The sequence below is a fragment of the Sparus aurata genome, chromosome 5 (assembly GCF_900880675.1).
Source record: "Sparus aurata chromosome 5, fSpaAur1.1, whole genome shotgun sequence".
Lineage (NCBI taxonomy): Eukaryota > Metazoa > Chordata > Actinopteri > Spariformes > Sparidae > Sparus > Sparus aurata.
Genome location: NC_044191.1, coordinates 5486026 through 5509673, shown reverse-complemented (window position 1 = coordinate 5509673; position 23648 = coordinate 5486026). Strand labels below are relative to the sequence as shown.

General features: G+C 40.8%; 1 protein-coding gene across 2 annotated transcripts in view; it reads left to right on the top strand.

Moving 5' to 3' along the window:
- ube2l3b (ubiquitin-conjugating enzyme E2L 3b) overlaps positions 1 to 23648 on the top strand; it is a 61485-nt gene that overhangs the window by 30622 nt on the left and 7215 nt on the right. The window contains exons 2-4 of one of the 2 annotated variants that reach the window (XM_030416980.1): positions 367 to 462; positions 545 to 762; positions 3587 to 3665. In XM_030416980.1, the coding sequence (XP_030272840.1) occupies positions 367 to 462; positions 545 to 762; positions 3587 to 3650 (378 nt within the window). In that variant the 3' untranslated portion in view covers positions 3651 to 3665. Of the gene's footprint in view, positions 1 to 366; positions 463 to 544; positions 763 to 3586; positions 3666 to 23648 lie in introns of those variants that run through there. The other variant, XM_030416979.1, reaches the window with a different exon arrangement.

Below are 23648 nucleotides of genomic sequence, written 5' to 3'. Positions count from 1 at the left end.
TATGTGTATGTATATACACACACACATACAACTCACAATAAGTTAGGGATATTATTATAATGGCGAGGAGCGTCTCTTCCCCCCCCCCCCCCCCCCCCCCCCCCCCCCCCCCTTCCGGCTGACGATATCGCCTGGGATGAACACAAGTTCAACAAGTTTAATTCTAGTTATTTATACCCAACCTTGAAAAAGTGGAGTAAAATGAATGATCGAATGATTCTGAAACGCTGCACACGTTCTGAATAAGAGTTCTTCAGTCAATATTGTTTTTTCTGTTTCTCTCCTTTACAACACATGCTCAGGACATGACCTCCTTTCTTGACATTTTTCACTTCTGTAATATACATTGTGTGTTGTTTCTCTCAGGAACTTGAGGAGATTCGCAAGTCTGGAATGAAAAACTTCAGAAACATTCAAGTTGAGGAATCAAACCTATTGTCATGGCAAGGGCTCATTGTTCCTGTAAGTAAGTGTTCCTTGTTTAACTAATCTGACATTTGTTGGCCCACAGTTTCCTTGACCAACCTCCTTTGCCCACTTCCAGGACAATCCTCCTTATGATAAAGGTGCATTCAGGATCGAAATCATTTTCCCGACTGAGTACCCTTTCAAGCCTCCCAAGATCACATTCAAGACAAAAATCTATCACCCCAACATTGATGAGAAGGGCCAGGTGTGCTTGCCTGTGATCAGCGCAGAGAACTGGAAGCCTGCCACCAAAACTGACCAAGGTGGGTGTGATAGTGATACCTGCCTCTGCAGGTAAACTGATGCTAATCACTTTATGGTTTGATCTCACATTACGAGCCCATGCAGAGAACATGGCTTTGGTTTAGGTTATTAAGTTAAAGTGCTGATGCAACTTTTAGTGCCAATACCAAAACAGTACTTTTTCTAATACCTTTGTTATGGTGTAGGCTGCTTTTTTCATCAAACAGGCTTGGCCAACAAATCAAGTGGCAAAGTTTGTCTTCTCAAAAAAACTTCAACATCGACACAATTATCATTTAAATCAGGAACTATCAAAATAAATCTCTGAATACTTATCATGCATTCATTGCTAAATTTCAGTGTGTGTTGTATATCAGAAATGATTATATCTGCCTATATCTATACTAGATATATATACAATATCTTGTATTTAAAAGTATGAATCTTGCATACCCAGCCATATCTGTAATTGAATATTAAAATTGAAATGAATTAACTGAAATCAGGGAAATCATATAATCTCTATATGGATATAACCCGCTTACAACTACAGGTGCAGCACTTTTTTGGAGTGACTTTTTTCAGGAAGTATAAGTTAGTTTTAGGGCAAATTATTGCTTGAATATAAATGTATAAAATATGCCGTTCATAAGGGTTATGACAGACTTCTTTGAATAATTAAACCTGTGATTCTATTTCACAGTCTGCATGATAACACCAACAAAATCTCTTACTGACAACGCGCATATTAATTCTGGGGAAAATATAAACTATAATTTAGGTAAAGCAAGGCAGAATTGGAATACATTCAGAGACTGCCGTTAAAGTCGCAGAAAACTAGGAGTACTTTTTGGATCAACATTTCTTAGCTAAACTACTGGGAAAGACATAACAAAACACAATGAACTAAATTCCAGATTAGACACTAAACAAAGCATTGTGGGGTTTTCGACCAGTGTAAACAGGCGAAGATGTTAATGCATATTCAGTAACACAATAGATTACTTTGTGGAGGGAAGCTTAAAACATTAATTTTGCTGGCATCGTTCAACAACTTCGTTTTCACACAAAAAAGAGGAGTTTGAATTCTCTTTATCATTATATTAAGAGGAATTCCTGTGAATCTAGCACTTCCAAGTGTAGCCCTCCCTTATTGATCAGTAAACATCAGTCTTATAAACCCTGGAAGTGTTTTTGTTATACCTGAAGGGGGTTGTGGGAAAGGAGCTGGAGGCACGCATCAGTGCTTTGTCATGAATTCATCATGACTGTTACAAATTTCACCTGTGCTTTTCCTGTTTTGATGAGTCAAATTGTCTGCTGTAAAAAGGGTCTATTAAAAGTCTGTTTTGAGGTTGAGCTTTATCAGAATCAGAATTTCCTTTATTTGTCCAGCAAACCAAGAAATTTCTTCATCACAGCAGCCAAAGGACAGGGTATTGTAATAGACAATAATAATAAAAGAATTAAAACTGCAAGCAGTGATGAACGGGCCCTTGCAGTCCGCGCACGTCAGGGCACGCTGCCGTCCAAATGCGCTGCGGCTGAAGCCACATTGCTTGGTCATTGTTTACGGTGGCGGCAACTGCCTGTGTTTGGGACGGTGCACGCGGGGGTTGAATATCAGCGTCTTCTCCCAACGTGGGTTTGTAACGCGGTGTGTTGCCTCTGCCAGTATCAAGCGCTTTCAGGTTAAGTCAGAACAACTTCCTGCAATCCACAGAAATGCCTTCTTTCAAAAATGTATTAATGGCTGTCTATCAATGTCTAGCTTTTGATCTAATTTCTGCTTTGTTTGCTAGTTTTTATTCCATGAAGTGCATGCTGCCACATTTTGAAGTTTCAATAAAATCTGATAAATATGAGGCTGACTTCCTGGAATGGAATGGAGTTATTCAGAGGTTATTCAGATAGGATACATGTGACTTGAAAGACAACAATGCCATCTAGTGGACGACTTGTATCACTCACACCATATTTTGAAGTGCTTGTAATCCAAATTGAGCACTTCCTGTTGGATTTAGAGTATGGGTCTAAATTAGGTTTTTGTCTGTCTTGTCATAACACAAATGTATGTCAAATTGTATTCATGTACGTGCATGTAGGAAGCCCAAATTGACTGAGATAAAACTTACTTCATGTGTCCAGTGGGTGGCGCTATGGATATGACACCGTATTGATGCACAGATCTATTCATGGCGACTCCCTCTAGATTCCTGAGAGATTTGGCCGAGATAGGAAATAGTATGAAGAAGTTATCAGGACTCGATGCTTCATGATGAAGGATTTTAATGGCGGGCACCACAACTGGCAGCAGGTATGACGTAGGATAAAGATTTTCCTAGCGTGTCTTTGGCATGGTCCGAGGAGTATACTGACTGACTGTAAAGTCTGTGGTGTCCAATCTGTAGGAGAAAGACGTGAAAGTATGATGCACGGCAATATTTCATGAAGGCCGCCAAATTCAAAATGGCCGACTTTGAATGAATGTCTAGATGTGTTCAGGGCGAGACTGTCTACATTTATGAGGCATTTTGTGGAGATGGGGCATTGCATGTGGTAGTTATAAGGATTTGATGCTTGACCGCACAGGGGAAAAATGGCATCCCCCGTCACGCCCACTAGGTTTGACACAGCTGAATGATTTCCATAAGTTTTGTTCTTCAAGGCATGAAGATGACACTGAGTGAATATGAAGACTGTGGTGTTTAAGCTCTAGGACAAGATAGTTTTCAAAGTAGGCATGAATTTGTCAAAAACGCCGCCATCAAAATGTCTGACTTCCTGTTGGACTGAGAGTAAGCATCCAAGTGGGTTTTTTGTGCGTCTGGTCATGATGAATGTGCGTACCAATTTTCGTCCTTCTATGTACAAGTAGGAGGCGGGGCATCACAATAGGGGGCGCTACAGAGCCCACAAGTCACGGCCACGCCCCATGACTACAGAAATCTCATCAGGGCAACTCTCTCTGCATTCCTGAGAGATTTGGCTGAGATAGGAAATTGTATGAAGAAGTTATGACGACATGATGCTTTACGGCGAAGGATTCGAATTGACCGCTCCACTGCGGCCAGCAGGTATGACGTAGGATAAAGATTTCCATAACTTTTCATCTTCATGGTCAGAGGATGATACTGAGTGACTTTGAAGTCGGTGGTGTTACATCTGTAGGAGGAGATAATTTAAGTACGAAGAATGGCAATATTTCAAAATGACGGCCAACAGCAAAATGGCAGACTTAGTATTGATGCTGAGATTTGTTCGGGGAGACAGCCTCTACACTTATGAGCAATTTGGTGTGGATAGGAAATTGTATGTTGAAGTTATAAAGCCTCGATGCTTGACGGCGAGGGGAAGAAATGGTTTCCACTGCCCCGCCCACTAAAGTATGTCGCAGTTGAATGATTTCCATAACTTTTGTTCTTCAAGGCATGAAGAAAATAATTGAGTTAATTTGAAGACTGTGGTGTTTAAGCTCTAGGACAAGATAATTTTCAAAGTAGGCATGAATTGGACAAAAATGCCACCACACATCAAAATGGCTGCCTTCCTGTTGGAGTGACGGTGTCGCTCCAAGAGGGTTGTTTGTGTGTCTGGTCATGAGGAATCTGCGTATTGATTTTCGTTCTTCTACGCACTTGTGGGAGGCGGGGCTGAAAATTAGGGGGCGCTACAGGGCCCGCAGGTCACGACCACGCCCAACGACATTAAATTATCAAATTTTTCGCCAGATGTGACGTATATTCCAAATTTGGTGCGTTTTTGGGTATGTTCAGGCCTCCAAAATTGCAGTTAAAGTGCAACGGAAAAATAATAACAAAGAATTAAAACTGCGAGCAGTGATGAACGGGCCCCCGCAGTCCGCGCGCGCGTCGGGGCGTGCTGCCGTCCAAACGCGCCGCAGCTTAAGCCCCATTGCTCGGCCGTTGTTCACGGAGGGGGCAACCGCCTACGTTTGGGACGGTGCACGCCGGGGGTGAATATCAGCCTCTTCTCCCAACGTGTGTTTGTAACGCGGTGGGTTGCCCCTGCCAGTATTAAGCGCTTTCAGGTGAAGTCAGAACAACTTCGTGCAATCCACAGAAATCCAAATGGACTACAGGTGATTGATTTCTAAAACATTTAATAATTGGGTACGATTTGACAATCGATACTGCACCGTTACGTTGTGTGAAGTGTTACGGCCTTCTCTTTGCCTTTGTCTGGAATGCAGGCATGGACACCTGTGTTTTTGCAGGGAACAGATTGGAAGTGGGACAGAGAGGGGGGGTTGTGGCTTGCAGTAAACTTCCTCCGCCCTAAATTCGAACCCGGGTCCACTGCGTATGTGGCATGCACTCCAACCACTCGACCACCAGCGCAGATAAGACACTGCCTTCTGTTGTCACCATGAAGGCAGGAAGGCAGCGCATCATAGGGGAGGATGGAAGTGGAATGCCACAGATTTAGATAGGTAGTGGAGTGCAGCCAGATGTGATTCTTCCTTTTGGAAAGGGACAGCGGTCAAGTGACCAGGTTTGACCAGCGTCCTGCAGTAGCGGTGTTTAACCAAAGAACTCACTCAGTTGTTTCATATCGCAGTGGAATCCACTTCGTTCATCGCGGAGGAGTTGGGCAGAATCACACCTACACACATCTTGTTGTGTGCCACATTGTCAGGGCAGACAACACGCAAATGGCATTCTTAGCAAATTGACTTATTTGAAAATTGTGTGCTGTGGCTCACTACCACTCACTTATCCATTATGTGGCTCAACCCATTACCCTTCAAATATGCCCTGTTGTAACGTGCAATTCAGACAAAACTACCTGCAAATGCTATGTACACCTGACTATGGCTTTGTCCGAATTCAGGGGCACCATCCTTCATAGTGCGTATTTGAAGCGAATTACATCACTAAGCCGCGCGAAGCCTGTCCAAATTCAAAGTGTGCTCCAAATGCTCCCCACAAATGCCTCCTTCTTTTGCCTGTTCCTGGAGGACACACCGCTACTATCCTTCGCGGCTACCAAGATTCATTGCACCCCTAAAGAGAATGAATAAATAAATAATGGCAACCTCAAGTGGCGCAGATCTCTCATTTAAATGTAAGTATTGGGTCTATACTCAGTTTTTAGTCATTTGAGTGTCAAACGCCAGATGTGTTAAACTTCAAGGGACCTTAAAACCTCAAAATATCAGTTAAAATACGTTGCTAATGCTCAGCTTAATGCCTTTTACTTTCAACCATTAGATGTTCAGAGGTTGACTCATATCTTATATCGTATTGTGACTGTGGAGATGTTATAGACTCGTTTTACGTCTTATACATAAATGTTCACAGGGCGAAAAATTCTGCCAACTGGATGGGAGTAAGGCTATAATATATAATAATGAGAGGATGTGCTGTGGTATCCACTGGATGACGTGCTAGAGCTCATCCCACCTCCTCAGCCCGTGACAGGACGTGATGCACGCCACATGCAAATTCAGAAAGAGATTTGGGATCGACTGTCAGACTAAAAAGGACGCAAAGATTAAGGATCAACAGCAAAGACAATCTTAACTGATACTACTAAAATAGAAAAAAACTACAGGACTGCTGTCTGTTAAGTGTGTATGGAATGAAATTATCATAAAACATTATGAAATAGTTCTTGTCAATGATTTTAATGTTCAATTGAATGTTTTATGATACAGTGATTTCATATGAAATACCCAATGACATGTTTGTTTCTTCTTTTTTGTTACAATGAAGTCAGTTTAAATGTGATAAAATAGTTTTTAAATGTCAGTGATTTTCATGGTAAATTAAATGTTTTATGATTCAATGATTTCAATGTTAGATATGAAATACTAAATTACAGGTTTGTCTCATCTTGTTTGTTGCAATGAATTAATTAGAGTCACTATAATTTCGATAAAATGTTGACATTTATTTTGCTGGTAAATTAATCCAAATAGTATTGAAAAGTTGATTGAAACGTCAACCCTGTTATTCTATTCAACCCTGTTACAGTGAGTTCAACCCTCTTACAGTGAGTTCAACCCTCTTTTACAGTGAGTTCAACCCTGTTACAGTGAGTTCAACCCTGTTATGTGACAGATTTTCATACATTTTTGGACATTAAAAAGAAATATTTGAGAAATCTTTGTTGAACTGTGTGTAAACTGTAGAGGACAACAAGAAAATATATAAAGGTCTAATCTAATCTTAATGTCATTGCATATTTTCATAATATATGGAGGCCGTATTTACATGAAGGTATCATATCCTACTTGACATTCAAATTAGTATTACTAAGAATAAAATGAAATGTACTTACAATATATTCTTAAAACAAGGGACAGATGATTACCAAGGATCTCCAAGAATTAGTTTGAATATGTTTTGAAATTGTATTCACACAGAGATCACATTGTCTGTTACGGGGTTGAATTAAAAATGGCTAACATGACAAAGAAATTCCTAGTAATGTTTGGCATTCCACGTCTAAGGTGGGAAACTGTATTTTACCAGAGGTTCAAATACTCCTTTATCAGATGCAATGTTCAGAAGTACAATAATTTATGGTCTTTTTTCAAAACTCAGAGAACCCAAAAGGCACCCGTTACAGAGAATCACCCATATATTATTAGCGTTGGAATACGCAGTACAATGTCCAACATAACATTAGCATAGGCAAAGCATGCTAAACAGCATGATGGCTTGACATACTGACTGTTAACCACAGCTGTGTTTTGTGTTATTTAAAGATCCCATATCATAAAAAACACGTTTTCTCTGCTCTCAACATATATAAGCTGGTCCTCCCTGAGCCTGCCAACTCCCAGAATGAGGAAAACCAGTGATTCCTGCATGGTCTCTGCAGCCCACTAACTGGTAACAAGGCGCTCCTGGGTCATTCTATGAAAATGGTTGCTTTTTGAACAGCAATTTCATGTTTTATTTGTATTCTTTTTTTAACAACTAAAAGATGGTCACATAACAGTTAACCACTTACCATTATAAACCAACATAAATGACAGCTTAATGTATTTTCATATTTTTATTAAAAAATGCTTGTTCTGCCTTTTCGTCACTGGTGTTACCAATGTTTTAGATCATAATTCAGGCTTCCTGACATGTAATTGGACAATTTAATTTGCATATATAATCAAAGAAAGAAAAGGTTAATGACATTATTAAGACGTTTTTTAAAATGATTAACAGTTTAGTTTAAATATTTATGTGTACAGTATCATAATGTGACGTTTTTCAATTTCTGTTGTTCAGATTTTTACATAACTTTAGAATTAATTGGCATTGAGTCTTCAAATTTGAACTATCATATCCTTAAAATGTTTACTAATGAATGTTGCAACAGTTAGCTAGATACATAAACATATTCAAATAAAATGGACAACTCTGATGCCAGAACACCAATATGCCATACAGTAACACCAGTGATGCACCGTAACACCAGTGACACAATGTGAAGGAAAGGCACAACTGAAGATGTTTCAAACAGATGTTATCAGTTTATTAGAATTTCACCTCAAATATTTTCACATTAACGACTTGTTTTATTCATATTAGCTTGGAGTGGGTGGAGGGGTCAACAGAGTTTTTCCTGTACTGACTTTCTCTATGTGCTTTGCCTGCCTGACCCGCCATTTCCTCTGCTCTTATCTTTACTCCCTTTCTGTGAGGTCCTTCACTCTCTTCTTTTTTGAGTTTCTACATCATTTAAAGGGACATTCTGGTGTAAGTTTAATCCATGGTCTAAGACAGTGTGACACTGAGTAAGGTTGGAGGTTGGAGGCATAGACTGCAGTGTATTGTTATCGTGCGGTCTTTTCTGAGGTAGCTAAAACTACATAAGCTAGTGGTCGGAAAACTTGATCTCTCGAGGCGGGGTCTTACTCGGTGTCACGGTGTGTTAGACCATGGATTAAATTTACGCCGTAATATCCCTTTAAGTAAGTTTGTTGTTGTTTTTTTTTTTTTAAAGGTACGCTGCTCTGCGTCCAGGGACAGCATCCCTGCGCTGTCTGTAGAGTCTTTGCTTTTCAGTAGCACTCAACTTTGCCATATCTATACAAAGGAAAGTGATATGGTTACAATATTCAGGGTTCGTACGGGTGCTTGAAATCCTTGAAAGTGCTTGAATTTCAATGTTGTGTTTTCAAGGTCTGAAAAGTGCTTGGATTTTAGTTGAAGTGCTTGAAAGTGCTTGACATTATAACTCTGTGTCTTTTACAAAATTGGGATCAGACTGGATAATTAATTTCTGAAGTTTTTGCTATTATAGAATATAATTTTAGATGTTTACAGCATAATACAATGTACATAATTGTGATAAAAAGTGAAGAAAAAAATCACAAGTATATATATTCCTTTTAGATATGTATTTTACCCCAGCAGTAAGGTGCTGGAAAATCTTAAAAATGACCCTTAAAAGTGCTTGAAAAGTGCTTGAATTTGACCTTGAAAAATGTGTACGAACCCTGAATATTGAGTCAGCAATGAAATGCTAATAAGTCTGTTTTATGTAAATGCAGACCATCTATGTATTTGGGGGAAAGGGATTAGTGGTGCTAATGATTGTCACTGGTGTTACCCACTGGTCACTGGTGTTACTAACTAGAACAGTAACACCAGTGACAGTAACACCAGTGACACATCGACAGACTAGATGGCCTATTCAAGATGGTGGACATTGCAGGCAATACCACACCTCTTAACTTATAAATATATCAGCTAATCATACAATTTGATCAATTATTTTAATCAAATCTCCTTTCCCCTTACTATAAAATCTGTAACACCAGTGACACATCTTAAGTCTTCACATGAAATTACGAGTTAATTCTTAAAATTGTCATCATATGAAGAGAAGGTGCTGACTTGCCATGTGCTCTTCAAAATGGACACACCTCAAATGACCTCTTGACCCAAGAAGATGTTTGCAGGGATGCAGCAGTTTTTCAAAATAAAGGTTTTTACAAATAGTAACACCAGTGACATGAAATCAAGGGACAGCTATTTTTTGTAAACTATTAAAATTTTTAATTGATGTTTTCATTTTTTTTAGTATTATACTAAATAACTATAACACTTTACTTTGTATTATGATCTTTAAAACAGGAGAAAAACATTAATTTATATTCAAAATATGTCACTAAACCATGACTCCTTACCCAAGGGACAAGCCATATTCATGGCGCTAACCATGCTCTTCAAGATATATATAAAAAAAATGCACATTATAACTGTCTTATGTGTGGTTTAATAACAAGAACACACTTCAATTACAACAAAACATGTATATTTTGTGTCATTGTTTAACATTTTTGAGTGTTTTTCCTGGTGAGTAATGTAGGGACAGGAAAGATGCCATTTTCATAGAATGACCCTCTTACGGGCTGTTCAGATTCTGCTCCTTTCGTTATGTAACGAAAGGAGTCATTATCATAGGCCGACCTCCTCTGCGCGGTGATAGATGTCAGAGAGGGGCGCGTTCATCCCCGCGGTGAAGTTCGGTGTGTCCAGCAGAGAGACAGCAGTGTTTCACAATGTTGTCGCTCAGAGCTAGACACGCAATTGCTCTGTTGTTGGTCGTAATAATCAACATAAGTGCCTATATTCTGTCCCAGCTACAGAAAAACAGAAGAGACCGTGGTTGTGTTTCCTTTTTAATGACAACATGCCGGCTGCGGTTCGTGTTAGCTTGTATGTGTGTGCTAACCACTTTACATCGGACTGCTTCAGTAACGTGTGTCAGTACAACGCTGTCTTTGCCTCGGCACTGATCCTCGTAAAACGATCAGTCTCAACCATACCGGACGCAGCAACTGCACCCGAGCCACCTTTAATTGTCGCCGCGATTTGATTACAGTTGCCGACGAGTATGGTGAAGTCAGCTGGAAATTGGCTAACTAGTTAGCTCCACTTCGGTCCGCGCTGTGCAATGGCGTTTGAAGCGAGTGTGATGTTAATGATATTACGATGGACCTTGGTTGTCACAGTAGAAAGTCTGGAAACGTGCAGACTGGAGACAGAAACTATGCGAACAGTGTCCAAGAGTTTGGAGACTGTGTTTGAGACAAACACAGCTTTCGCTAGCTGTTAGCCATTAGCGACACTATAGTAACTGTAACAACACATACACACAAACTAACATTATTTAGCCACACTAACCATTCTGAAACGTCCTGCTGCAGCCGCAGAGTCTGTACTTCTTCAGAAGCCTCTCCTTCTGGGTCCGATTCTGGGTCAAACTGGTTCGGTTGAGCGAAAAAATCTCCGCGAGCCATAGTGTTACATCTACCGTAAACATTAGCGCATGCCGTTAGCATAACGGGCTTCCTCAGAGTGACAGCATCCAAAGCTCCCCAAATACGCGTTGACAGACGGAGCTCATTAGCATTTAAAGGTGCAGGCACAGAAACAGAGTGCTCTGATTACAGCTCAGCAGAGCGACTTTTTGACAGCTGGAATGCAGGACCACGGATGTGTTTGGGGTAATACATATTGAATACAGAGTTGTTGGACCTCTGACAGCTGTGTGACATTGATGAAAAACAGTATAATATGGGACTTTTAACCAAAGAAATCACTCAGTTGTTTAAAATGGCAGGGGAAACCACTGTGTTCATCGTGGAAAAGTTGGTCAGAATCACTACTACACACATCTTGTTTTGTGCCACACTGACAGGGCAGACACAACACACAAATGGCATTCTTAGCAAATTGGCTTGATTGAAAATTGTGTGCTGTGGCTTACTACCACTGACTTATCCATTATGTGGCTCTAAACATTACCCTTCAATTATTCCATGTTGTAATGTGCAATTTAGACAAGACTACCTGCAAATGCCATGTACATCAGACTGTTTGTGATCAATGCAGATAAATGAGTGTCAAATGATGCTTCACTTGCCTTCTTTCAAAAATGTATTTATGGCTGTCTATGAATGTCATGCTTTTGATCTAAGTTCTCCTTTGTTTGCTAGTTTTTATTCCATAAAGTGCATGCAGCCACATTTTGAAGTTTCAATAAAATCTGATAAATTTGAGGCTGACTTCCTGCCATGGAATGAAATTATCTAGAGGTTATCCAGAGGTTGCTCAGCACAAAGGACACCTGTGACTTGAAAGACAACACTGCCATCTAGTGGCGACTTGTGTCACTCACAGCTTGTAGGAGCCCTAATGGAATGAGATTAAAACTAATTTATGTTTCCAGTGGGTAGGGCTATGGATATGACAGAGTATTGATGCACAGATCTATTCATGGGGACTCCCTCTCGATTCCCTCTAGATTTGGCCTAGATAGGAAATAGTATGAAGGAGTTATCAGGACTTGATGCTTCATGACGAAGGATTGTTATGGCGGGCTCCGCAACTGTCAGCAGGAATGACGTAGGATAAAGATTTCAATAACTTTTCATCTTCAAGGTCAGAGGATGCTACTGAGTGACTTTGAAGTCTGTGGCGTTACATCTGTAGGAGGAGATAATTAAAGTACGAAGATTGGCATAATTCAACATGGCGGCCAAAGGCAAAATGGCAGACTAATTATTGACGCTGAGATTTGTTCGGGGAGACAGCCTCTACAGTTACGAGCAGTTTGGTGTGGATAGGACATTGTATGTTGAAGTTATAAAGCCTCGATGCTTGACGGTGTGAGGACAAAATGGTTTCCACCGCACCGCCAACTTCACCTTGGCGCAGCTGAAAGATTTTAATAACTTTTGTTCTTCGAGGCATTAAGAAAATTCCTGAGTTAATTCGAAGACTGTGGTGTTTAAGCTCTAGGACAAGATAATTTTCAAAGTAGGCATGATTTGGACAAAAACGCCGCCACACCTCACAGGTCGATGACCTGCTCGGGCCCTAATTACATTAGGGACCTCACAGGTCGATGACCTGCTCGGGCCCTAATAAGAAGAATAATTCTTCCAATTACAATAGGGACCTCACAGGTCGATGACCTGCTCGGGCCCTAATTAAAACTGCAAGCAGTGATGAACGGGCCCTCGCAGTCCGCGCGCACGTCGGGGCGTGCCGCCGCCCAAACGCGCCGCGGCTTAAGCCCCGTTGCTCGATCGTTGTTCACGGAGGCGGCAACCGCCTGCGTTTGGGACGGTGCACGCGGGGGGTGAATATCAGCCTCTGTGTTTGTAACGCGGTGGGTTGCCCCTGCCAGTATCAAGCGCTTTAAGGTGAAGTCAGAACAACTTCCTGCAATCCACAGAAATCCAAAGGGACTGCAGGTGAATGATTTCTAAAACATTTAGTAATCAGGCACGTTTTGACAATCGATTCTGCACCATTACGTTGTGTGAAGGGTTACAGCCTTCTCTTTGCCTTTGTCTGGAATTCAGGCATGGACACCTGTGTTTTTGCAGGGAATAGATTGGAAGTGGGACAGAGAGGGGGGGGTTGTGGCTTGCAGTAAACTTCCTCCGCCCTAAATTCGAACCCGGGTCCACTGCATATGTGGCATGCACGCCAACCACTCGACTACCGGCGCAGATAAGACACTGCCTTCTGTTGTCACCGTGAAGGCAGGAAGGCAGCGCATCATAGGGGAGGATGGAAGTGGAATGCCACAGATTAAGATAGGTAGTGGAGTGCAGCCAGAGGTGATTCTTCCTTTTGAAAAGGGACAGCGGTCAAGTGACCAGGTTTGACGAGCGTCCTGCAGTAGCGGTGTTTAACCAAAGAACACACTCAGTTGTTTCATATCGCAGGGGAATCCACTTCGTTCATCGCGGAAGAGTTGGGCAGAATCACAACTACACACATCTTGTTGTGTGCCACCTTGACAGGGCAGACACAACACGCAAATGGCATTCTTAGCAAATTGGCTTATTTAAAAATTGTGTGCTGTGGCTTACTACCACTGACTTATCCATTATGTGGCTCAACCCATTACCCTTCAACTATGCCCTGTTGTAACGTGCAATTCAGACAAAACTACCTGCAAATGCCATGTACATCTGACTATGTTTGTCATCACTGCACATAAATATGTGTAGAATAATGCTTAATTTGCCTTCTTTCAAAAAATTTATTTATGGCTGTCTATCAGTGTCAAGCTTTTGATCTAAGTTCTGCTTTGTTTACTAGTTTTTATCTCAAGAAGTGCATGCTGCCACCTTTTAAAGTTTCAATAAAATCTGATGAATATGATACATGTGCCTTGAAAGACAACAGTGCCATCTAGTGGCGACTTGCATCACCTACACCATCAATTCATGTGCTTCTAAGCAAAATTGACCACTTCCTGTTTGACTGAGAGTGTGGGTGTAAATGAGTCATTTGTGCGTCTTGTCATGACACACATGCGTGCCACATTTCATTCATGTACATGCATGTAGGACGCCCAAATTGCCTGAAATAAAACTTGCTTCATGTTTCCAGTGGGTGGCGCTATGGATATGACACAGTATTGATGCACAGATCTATTCAGGGCCACTCCCTCTAGATTCCCTCTAGATTTGGCCGAGCTAGGAAATAGTATGAAGGAGATATCAGCACTTGATGCTTCATGACTAAGGATTGTTATGGCAGGCTCCACAACTGCCAGCAGGTATGACTTAGGATAAAGATTTTAATAACTTTTCATTTTCAAGGTCAGAGGATGCTACTGAGTGACTTTGAAGTCGGTGGTGTTACATCTGTAGGAGGAGATAATTTACAAAGATTGGCATAATTCAACATGGCGGACAAAAGCAAAATGGCAGACTAAGTATTGATGCTGAAATTCGTTCGGGGAGACAGCCTCTACAGTTACAAGCAGTTTGGTGTGGATAGGAAATTGTATGTTGAAGTTATGAAGCCTCGATGCTTGACGGCGTGAGGACAAAATGGTTTCCACCGCACCGCCCACTAAACCTTGGCACAGCTGAACGATTTTAATAACTTTTGTTCTTCAAGGCATTAAGAAAATTACTGAGTTAATTTGAAGATTGTGGTGTTTAAGCTCTAGGACAAGATAATTTTCAAATTAGGCATGAATTTGTCAAAAATGCGGCCAAATTTCAAAATAACTGACTTCCTGTTGGACTGAGAGTATTCATCCAAATGGGTTTTCCTTGCGTCTGGTCATGATGAATATGCGTACAAATTTTCGTCCTTCTGTGTTACAAGTAGGAGGCGGGGCATCACAATAGGGGGCGCTACAGAGCCCACGCGTCACGGCCACGCCCCATGACTACACAGATCTCATCAGGGCGACTCCCTCTGCATTCCTGAGAGATTTGACCGAGATAAGACATTGTATGAAGAAATTATGAGGACACAATGCTTCACGGCGAAGGATTCGAATTGCCCGCTCCACTGTGGCCAGCAGGTATGACGTAGGATAAAGATTTTAATAACTTTTCATCTTCAAGGTCAGAGGATGCTACTGAGTGACTTTGAAGTCGGTGGTGTTAGATCTGTAGGAGGAGATAATTTAAGTACGAAGATTGGCAATATTTCAACATGGCGGCCAAAAGCAAAATGCCAGACTAAGTATTGATGCTGAAATTTGTTCGGGGAGACAGCCTCTACAGTTACAAGCAGTTTGGTGTGGATAGGAAATTGTATGTTTAAGTTATAAAGCCTCGATGCTTGATGGCGTGAGGAAAAAATGGTTTCCACCGCACCGCCCACTAAAGTTTGGCGCAGCTGAATGATTTCAATAACTTTTGTTCTTCAAGGCATGAAGAAAATTACTGAGTTAATTTGAAGACTGTTGTGTTTAAGCTCTAGGACAAGATAATTTTCAAAGTAGGCATGAATTGGACAAAAACGCCGCCACACATCTAAATAGCTGACTTCCTGTTGGAGTGACAGTATGATCCCCCCAGACTTTTTTGTGCGTCTGCTCATGAGGAATCTGCGTATTGAATTTCGTTCTTCTACGCACTTGTGGGAGGCGGGGATGAACATTAGGGGGGCGCTACAGAGCCCGCAGGTCAAGACCATGCCCAATGACAATGCAGGATCGCAATTTTCACCAGATGTAACATATATTCCAAATTTGGTGAGTTTTTGGGTATGTTCAGGCATCCAAAACTGCATTCAAACTTGGAGAAGAAAATTTCTGTCCTTCCAATAACAATAGGGACCTCGCAGGTCTACCTGCTCGGGCCCTAATAATTTTTCCAATTTCAATAGGGACCTCACAGGTCGATGACCTGCTCGGGCCCTAATAATAACGATGACATAACGATGACCTGCTCGGGCCCTAATAATTTTTCCAATTACAATAGGGACCTCACAGGTCGATGACCTGCTCGGGCCCTAATAAGAAGAATTCTTCCAATTACAATAGGGACCTCAGAGGTCGATGACCTGCTCGGGCCCTAATTACAATAGGGACCTCACAGGTCGATGACCTGCTCGGGCCCTAATTAACAATGCAATAAAAAAGTAAGAAGTAAGAAATGCAAAATAGAACTATAAAAATGTTTTACACTGTTAACAGTGTAATTGTAGCAGATACTGATATTTTCTAGAAATGAGTAAGTGATATACATTGTAAATTAAGATGAATAATGCTGGGAAAGGCAATCATGTTTAGGACATAAGATGTATCTATGTATGTATACAAAAGGTTTATTTATAGACACTAGAAAAAGGAATATCAAATTAAAAGAAAAGTGACGCTCTTTTCTGAAGGACAGGCTTGCAGATCTGAGAGATAGTCACACCAATTGGCATTTACACTGAAACCCCTGCACCTGGGGATGGGGGCAGAGTTGTCAGGCTGAGTGGCGTTTCAACTGGTCTCTTTTTACTATGTCTTAGATGTTAAGTTCAAATTAATTTAGAACTGCTGACTTTTATCGTAACTCAATCAGCTACTCTGCAGCTTCAACACTCAGCCACACTGCGGTGGCTGTGGCTCAGAGGATAGAGCCAGTGTCTTGTTATAGGAAGGTTGCTGGTTTGTTTCCCCTGGTCTGCATGTCAAAGTGTCCCTGGGCAAGATACTGAACCCCAAACTGCTGGTTGTCACCTTGCATGGCAGCCACCGTTATGTTTGTATAAATTACTGTAAGTTGTTTTGGACAAAGGCGTCTGCTAAATGCCCTAAATGTAAATGAGCTGCTTCGGCAAACTCAGAGGGTCAAAACTCTTAATTTACCAATGGTTATTAAAAATACAGCCATCATTAGTGGAGGACTTGTGTGCCAGGAGAGGGCAGCACACCAACCAATTTATATCATGATGTTTTCTATTATATTTACTGTCATAGTGCTTGCTTCGCAAAGCATGCATTTTTTCATTCTAGTCTTCAGTGCAGTATCCATTTTTATGAGGTCCAGGGTTTTGAAAGTACTGTTTTCAAGTTCAATCTCATATGTGAAGGATGTTAGAAAAGTTTCTGTCTACCCCTAGGTATTGATGGCCATTTATAATATATACTACATCATGAATTGATCAGATGAATTCTTTGGAATTATGACTCTGGGTATCGGACCCAGTAAAATCTCTTCAAGTGTCTGAATCACAATGTCCCAGAATGACTATATTTTTATATGTGACCAGAAAATTTGTGAGTGATTGGCATAAGCCTGACCACATTGTCTCCTACATTGCTGCTTTTTGCGGGGTATAACAGAAAATCGAATTAAACTCTTCGAGCGGAATTCCTTCTGCCTTTTTAGAACTAGTGGAAGACTGTTGGGTGCTACAAATAGAATTCCAATCACTCTTGACAGTTTAATGATAATTTCCTGTTCCTATTTCACTTTTACATAGTGGGAATTTCTTTTATTTTGTTTTTGTAAACTACAGTACAGTTTCTTAGTGTGTTTGTATGCAGCAGTAAACATTTCAACCACCTCATTACCATCTGCTGAATCCCTTTCTTTAATTTCTAGATCATTAGAAATATCTGAGCAGGTCTTCATTTTCTAAATGAAATTTAAAAAAATAGATAAAATGTAAGTCTTAAAGGTTTGACCCTCCATGAGTCTGCAAAAAAATGTTAATCCTTTTTCTTTTCACCCTAAAAAAGTGTTATCTATCTCCCAAGGTCTAAATGTGATGGTCTGAGAGGTCCAAATCAGAACTTTACCTTTCCAATATTTTGAATGTATCTTTTAAGAATGAGTTTTCTCCTTTTTGGTAAGGATAATCTCTCCCACCTAGCCTGACCTGAGGTTGGGTCTGGTCCAGAGTAAGATTAATATGTTTCTACCTAGCTTGGTATTCTGGGGACACCAATAAACAATGTATATCATTTAGGCATTAATATTATGTTCTAAGATTAGGCAGCTCTAGGCTGCAGTTTTCCTTATTAAGATGGAGGGTCCTACACAGGGCTGTAAACTAACTTTTTGGCTCACCGGTAGATGAAAGAATCTACCGGCCAAGTACATTTTTTACCAGCCAAATAATAAATTGCCTCTTTTTGTTGCATATACATCTGTTTCAGTACTTTTCATGGAGATAACAGTATTATATACCAATACATGCTTAGAAAAGAGGCTAAAGTATTATTTAGAAATACATTTTAATATTATTAATAAAATTTCATAACATTGCAAATTGAAAACTTGAACAGTGCAAATCTTTGACAAAGGAAATACTTATTAATTAACTTTCAGGCTCTGTAATAGACCTGTCAGTGGCGACTGTACCATAATAATATTTACACTGGATTTGATAGACCCATAGTTTTACACGTTTTGTGACGTGACAGCTGTTCTCATATTAAGCCACTTGATTATCAAACTGAAACCTAATTGAAGGAAGTCGTTAAGAAATTATGCGCAACTTAAGTACAACTTCCCTCAGCTCATGAGTTAGAGGTGTCGTCATTGCTGCGCTCGAATCACAGTCACTGCGCCCAGAGGTGTAGCAAGCTTTTCAAAAGTGCGGGGGATAGATGTGGTGGTGTTTTTTTAAAACAATTTTGGGTCGGGGGGTGATGATAAATGACACTTAAATATTAAATCTGTGTCTATAATAACCCCACCCTGACACGTAAATGTGACATCTGCCTTGATTCGTTTAATTATAATATAATATAATATTTGTAATAGAAGCCTACTGCAACTGTACTTTTTTCTTTTACCATTAAATGTTATTTTATACATTATCATATTTTATAATGTTCTGTCATGGACTATGTCACTTCACTGCTAACAGAAAAGAGAGCTGCTCACTGCCAGTTGCAGCTTCTTATCTTGATCTGCAGTCTTTGTTAATTTTTTGTTATGATTGTTATTATTAGTACTTAGATTATCAAAAATCACAGTTACATGTCAGGATGTGGTTATTATAGACAGATTCAATATTTAACTGTCATGTCATCACAGTAACAGTGTTACATACATTAGCAGCTGTAAACACATAAACACATTATACAACACATCATGTGGTTTGGTGTCGACCTGTTTACTGAACGTATCGGGACTAATCAACGTTTATGATCATCAGAGAACGTTACAGACATTTTGGTTCCTCTCCGTTTCCAGAGAATTCACAGAGAAGCTGGCGAAGTTTGTGACATTATCATCCCGGATTTTTGTGAGGAGGGAATTAAATGCCTGTCCCAAATAAACACCTGGTCTGTTAAGTGGTTGAGACAAATAAACGCCCGGCTGTTATTTGGTATTTTATGGCAGATCCCGCCTCATCAGCACGAGCTGAACAATAAATCTAACACAGCAAGAGAGGCGGGACTTAAGGCAGAACAGCCAATCATCAGCCAGTCAGTCCCAAAGCCGGTGTCATGTTTGAAGCAGCAACAGGAGAGGGAGGGGGAGAGGAGGCAGCTGCAGCGAGCGCAGATACAGAGCGGCCAGAGAAAGTGACTCCGGCCGCAGTAAGGCGTTTGTGCAAAACTGCAGAAAAACTGCAGAAAAAGTGTGGGTGTTGAACCCTCTCACCGGGAAAAGTGTGGGCGTTAAAACACACACATCCCCCACGGGTGCGACGCCCCTGACTGCGCCAAACTTTTAAAGAGCGGTGACGCGCACGCTACGTTGCTTCTGAGGGGAACTATTTTCTACAGCGGTGACGTCGGGGGAGCTACTTCAGTGCGACACACAACAAATAGCCGGTTTAGCACTAACGTTTGCTACCGTCATAATTTATCACTTTACAGCTACAACAATGTTTTGCTATATCATGCATAATGTATTGCAAGAGCACGACCATCAGGACAAACATTTACCCGCCCCGTGGCATGTATCTCTCCAAAATTAAGTCGCCAGGGGAATATTTTAGTCGCATTTGGCGAGTGGCGACCGCTAGTTTACAGCCCTGGTCCTACATTTTATCCATGGTCTTACTCCTGTCCAGATTAGCCTGGATGACTTCTTAACCCATGGTGTGTAACCTGAGACTCTGGGCTCTGTCTGGTAATGAAAAGAATAGATAAAGCAACAACGATAAATTCATTTTCACTATCTCAATTTTTGAATTTAATTAACACTTTCAGGTATTTTATGGATTTGGCTTCCCACTTCAGTTTATATGTCTGCCTATTTAGTGTATAATTAATGTTGAGTACCTGTGTTGTGATGTTTAGTTGATGTTGTTTATAATATCATCAGCAAAAAGTCCTTTTTTCATCCTTTTATAAACCCTTTCTGGTTCTTGTTTATTAACTCATGTAGAAAGCTTTTCAACTCTTTGAAATTACAGATGTAGATAATTTGTTATCCAACACTCCCTGCAGTTGATGTGAATACCCATAGAAATATGGTAATTTATTATTTATTGAGTCATTCATTTCCTCTGTAGTCACTAAGAATGGCTCTAGGAAAGGTACACTGCTCAAAAAAATTAAGGGAACACTGTAATCACACAGTCACACCTAGGGATGTAACGGTATGAAAATTTCACACTGCGGTAAATTATCATGGTTATCGGTATACCACGGTATTTTTAAAATGTTGAAAAAAATACTGAAACTGTTAAATTGAAATAATTTCACCAAGATTTATATTTAGAATAGATTTATTATATATTACAATAGTCAAAATCCAAAACCTTAACAAAACACTGCAAAATCAACAATAAATAAGTATAAAAATGTATCAAAACTGTGGAAAATAAACCTTAAATAAAGTAGAATGAGATGTACTGGCAGCAGCACTCGATTGGCCAGCAGACCCTCTCTGTGAGAAAAATTAATAGAAAATGTCATTATTAATTATTGCTGTCATTGTTACTTAATACTATGGGTGCAACCAACAGATCACAAAACTCACGAAATTCAGTCACTAACTCAGTCCACCCAGTACGTGTTTGTCTCAAATCCTCCTTACTGCAGCTCTGCATCAATATTTGGGGAATTATTAGGTATACCACTATCTGGTCAGTTTAGATTAGTGACAACAGCAAGTTATACAGAGAATACAGTTGAGGGTGATGGTCACGCAAATGAGTAAGTAAATTGGATGTGTTGCCGCCCCTCGCAACAACTTTCTTCCTACAGCTCCTGCAGATAGAGCTGCCATCCTCGACCAGCTGTCCCTGAGCATTCTTATAATAACCAAAATACGCCCAGACATCAGATTTGGTTCTCTTTAAAGGAGGAGAAATGCCTTGAGGGCCGCTACTATCACGTCCTTCCTTCTGCCATGTCTTCTTCACTACATAACAAGCGCACGCTACACATGCGTAGTGAGACTTAAGAAGTATCTTGCAAGTTTTCCACATCGTGGGTATCGACTGCGGCGATTAACATGGCAATTAAAACTTAAATGGTAACCTTCATCGTTGGGAATTTTACCGTGGTTTACCGTTACATTCTTAGTCACACCCGAGGAACAAATTATTCAAGTTGAAAATCTTTATAAATCTTTATATCTAATAAATAGGGCTGGGACTCGATTAAAAAAATTAATCGAATTAATCAGAGGCTTTGTAATTAATGAATCGAAATTAATCGCATTTTAATCGCATATAGATATTTGACCTGAGAACAGTGAGAAGCAATTTTTTTCACATGGATTTTAGTATACCATTGAATAATGACTGAATACAGAAGCTTAAGCAACAAAACATTGTTTTTGTTTTTTCAAGACCAACAGACAAGTGCAATTTTTTTTGGCCTTTTATGGCTTTATTGACAGAACAGCTGAAGATATGACAGGAAACAGGGAGAGAGAGAGAGGGGGAGTGACACGCAGCAAACCGGGCCGGGAGTCGGGAGTCGAACCTGGGTCCGCTGCAGAGCCTCGGCACATGGGACACGCGCTCTACCCACTGAGCTAAACGCTGCCCCGACCAGTGCAATTTTTGCCGTAAAGTGCAGCAATAGCATGCTCTTATCTACGCTGCCATCCGTCCGCTTTTGAAAGCAAAATTTCCCAACCAAAGCAGTCTCATCTGCTTCTTCGTTCATTGTTGTTGTCTGAAGTCATGAACGTTAGTTGGTGCTCCAGTATAATGGGTACCCCTGAAACTCTTCCAGTGAGAAACGTTCCGCGGTGCAAAAATAAGTGCGTTTAAAATGCGTAAATTTTTTTAACGCGTTAATTTTTGTGTAATTAATTAATCGTAATTAACGCATTAAAGTCCCGGCCCTACTAATAAACATTGTATAATTTGTTGAACAAAATGATGTAACAGCAAAATAATCATCGCACTGAGGGCAGAATTCAAAATCACACAGAAAATCAAAGTAAAATCACAGGCTGATCCAACTTGTGTGAATTTTATCATGGCATCTCATAATGTGACTCACTAGTGTGTGTGGCCCCTGCATGCCTGTATGCATTCCTGACAAGGTCTGGGCAAGCTCATGATGAGTAGACAGATGGTGTCCTGGGGGAACTCCCCCCAGACCTGCGTCAGGGCATCAGTGAGCTCTTGGACAGTCTGTTTCGGTACTTGGTGAAGTCCCATAGGTGGTCAATTGGATTTAGGTCAAGGGTACCAGATTGCCAGTCAATGGCCTCAATGTCTTCATCCAGGAACTACCAGGAGGAACCAGGGCACATTGCACCCCTGTAAGGTCTGACAATCACTTTGAGGATTTCTGTGCGACCCTCCAATGATATACCTCTCCACACCATCCCTGACCCACCAACAAACCAGTCATGCTAGATGACGTTACAGGCAGCATAGTTTTCACCACAGTTTCTCCAGACTCATTCATGCCTGTTCAACCTGTTCCCATCTGTGAAGAGAATGGGGCACCAGTGGCGGATCTGCCAATTCTGGTGTTCTCTTGCAAATGCTAATTGAGCTGCATGATGCTAAGCTGTGAGCTCATGTTCCACCAGAGGATGTCAGGCCCCCATGCCACATTCATGGAGTCTGTTTCTGACAGTTTGTTCAGAAATGTGCACCAGTTGGTGACCTCCTGCTGGAGCTCACCTTGTGTAACGGCTGGTCTCTGGGTTAGGGTTAGGTATCTAGGTATTTAGGGTTTCCTCTACATGTAATTGACTGTGGCGCACCGCCACGGCAAAATAAAAGCCGCCACACCTTAAAAATTCAGGCATAAATAAATCTAGTGTTAGAGAAAGGAAATATTTTACCGTCGTCTTCCACCGCAGTATTTGACGTTGACTAGCATGTTGGATATTTAGCTTGATAATTAGCTAGAGGATTAAAATGGTCACTTAGAGCAGAGTCCTGCATGGGTCTTATTTTGCAAACCCGCCCGAACCCGCCATACTTATAACCGCATCCGACCCGTTTTCCGACAGTAGCATAAATTACATTCGTACCCGAGCCAACCCGGTATAAATTGATACCGACGTCCGAAGGAAAATTGGACGGACGCAATTTTTAAAAGTGAAAGTAAGACAGCGTGGGGAATGGGAGTTCTGGGAGGGTGCAAGCACACATTAATGAGCTCATATGAAATATAAATGCTTATCATTTGTGTCGCTAATAATGACTGACGATAAGTGACGCCTTGAAAATGGCAATCGTAAAACCCGACCCGCCTCTTCAAGCGTCCGACCCGATCCGCATCTGTGTCCGACACAGTACATT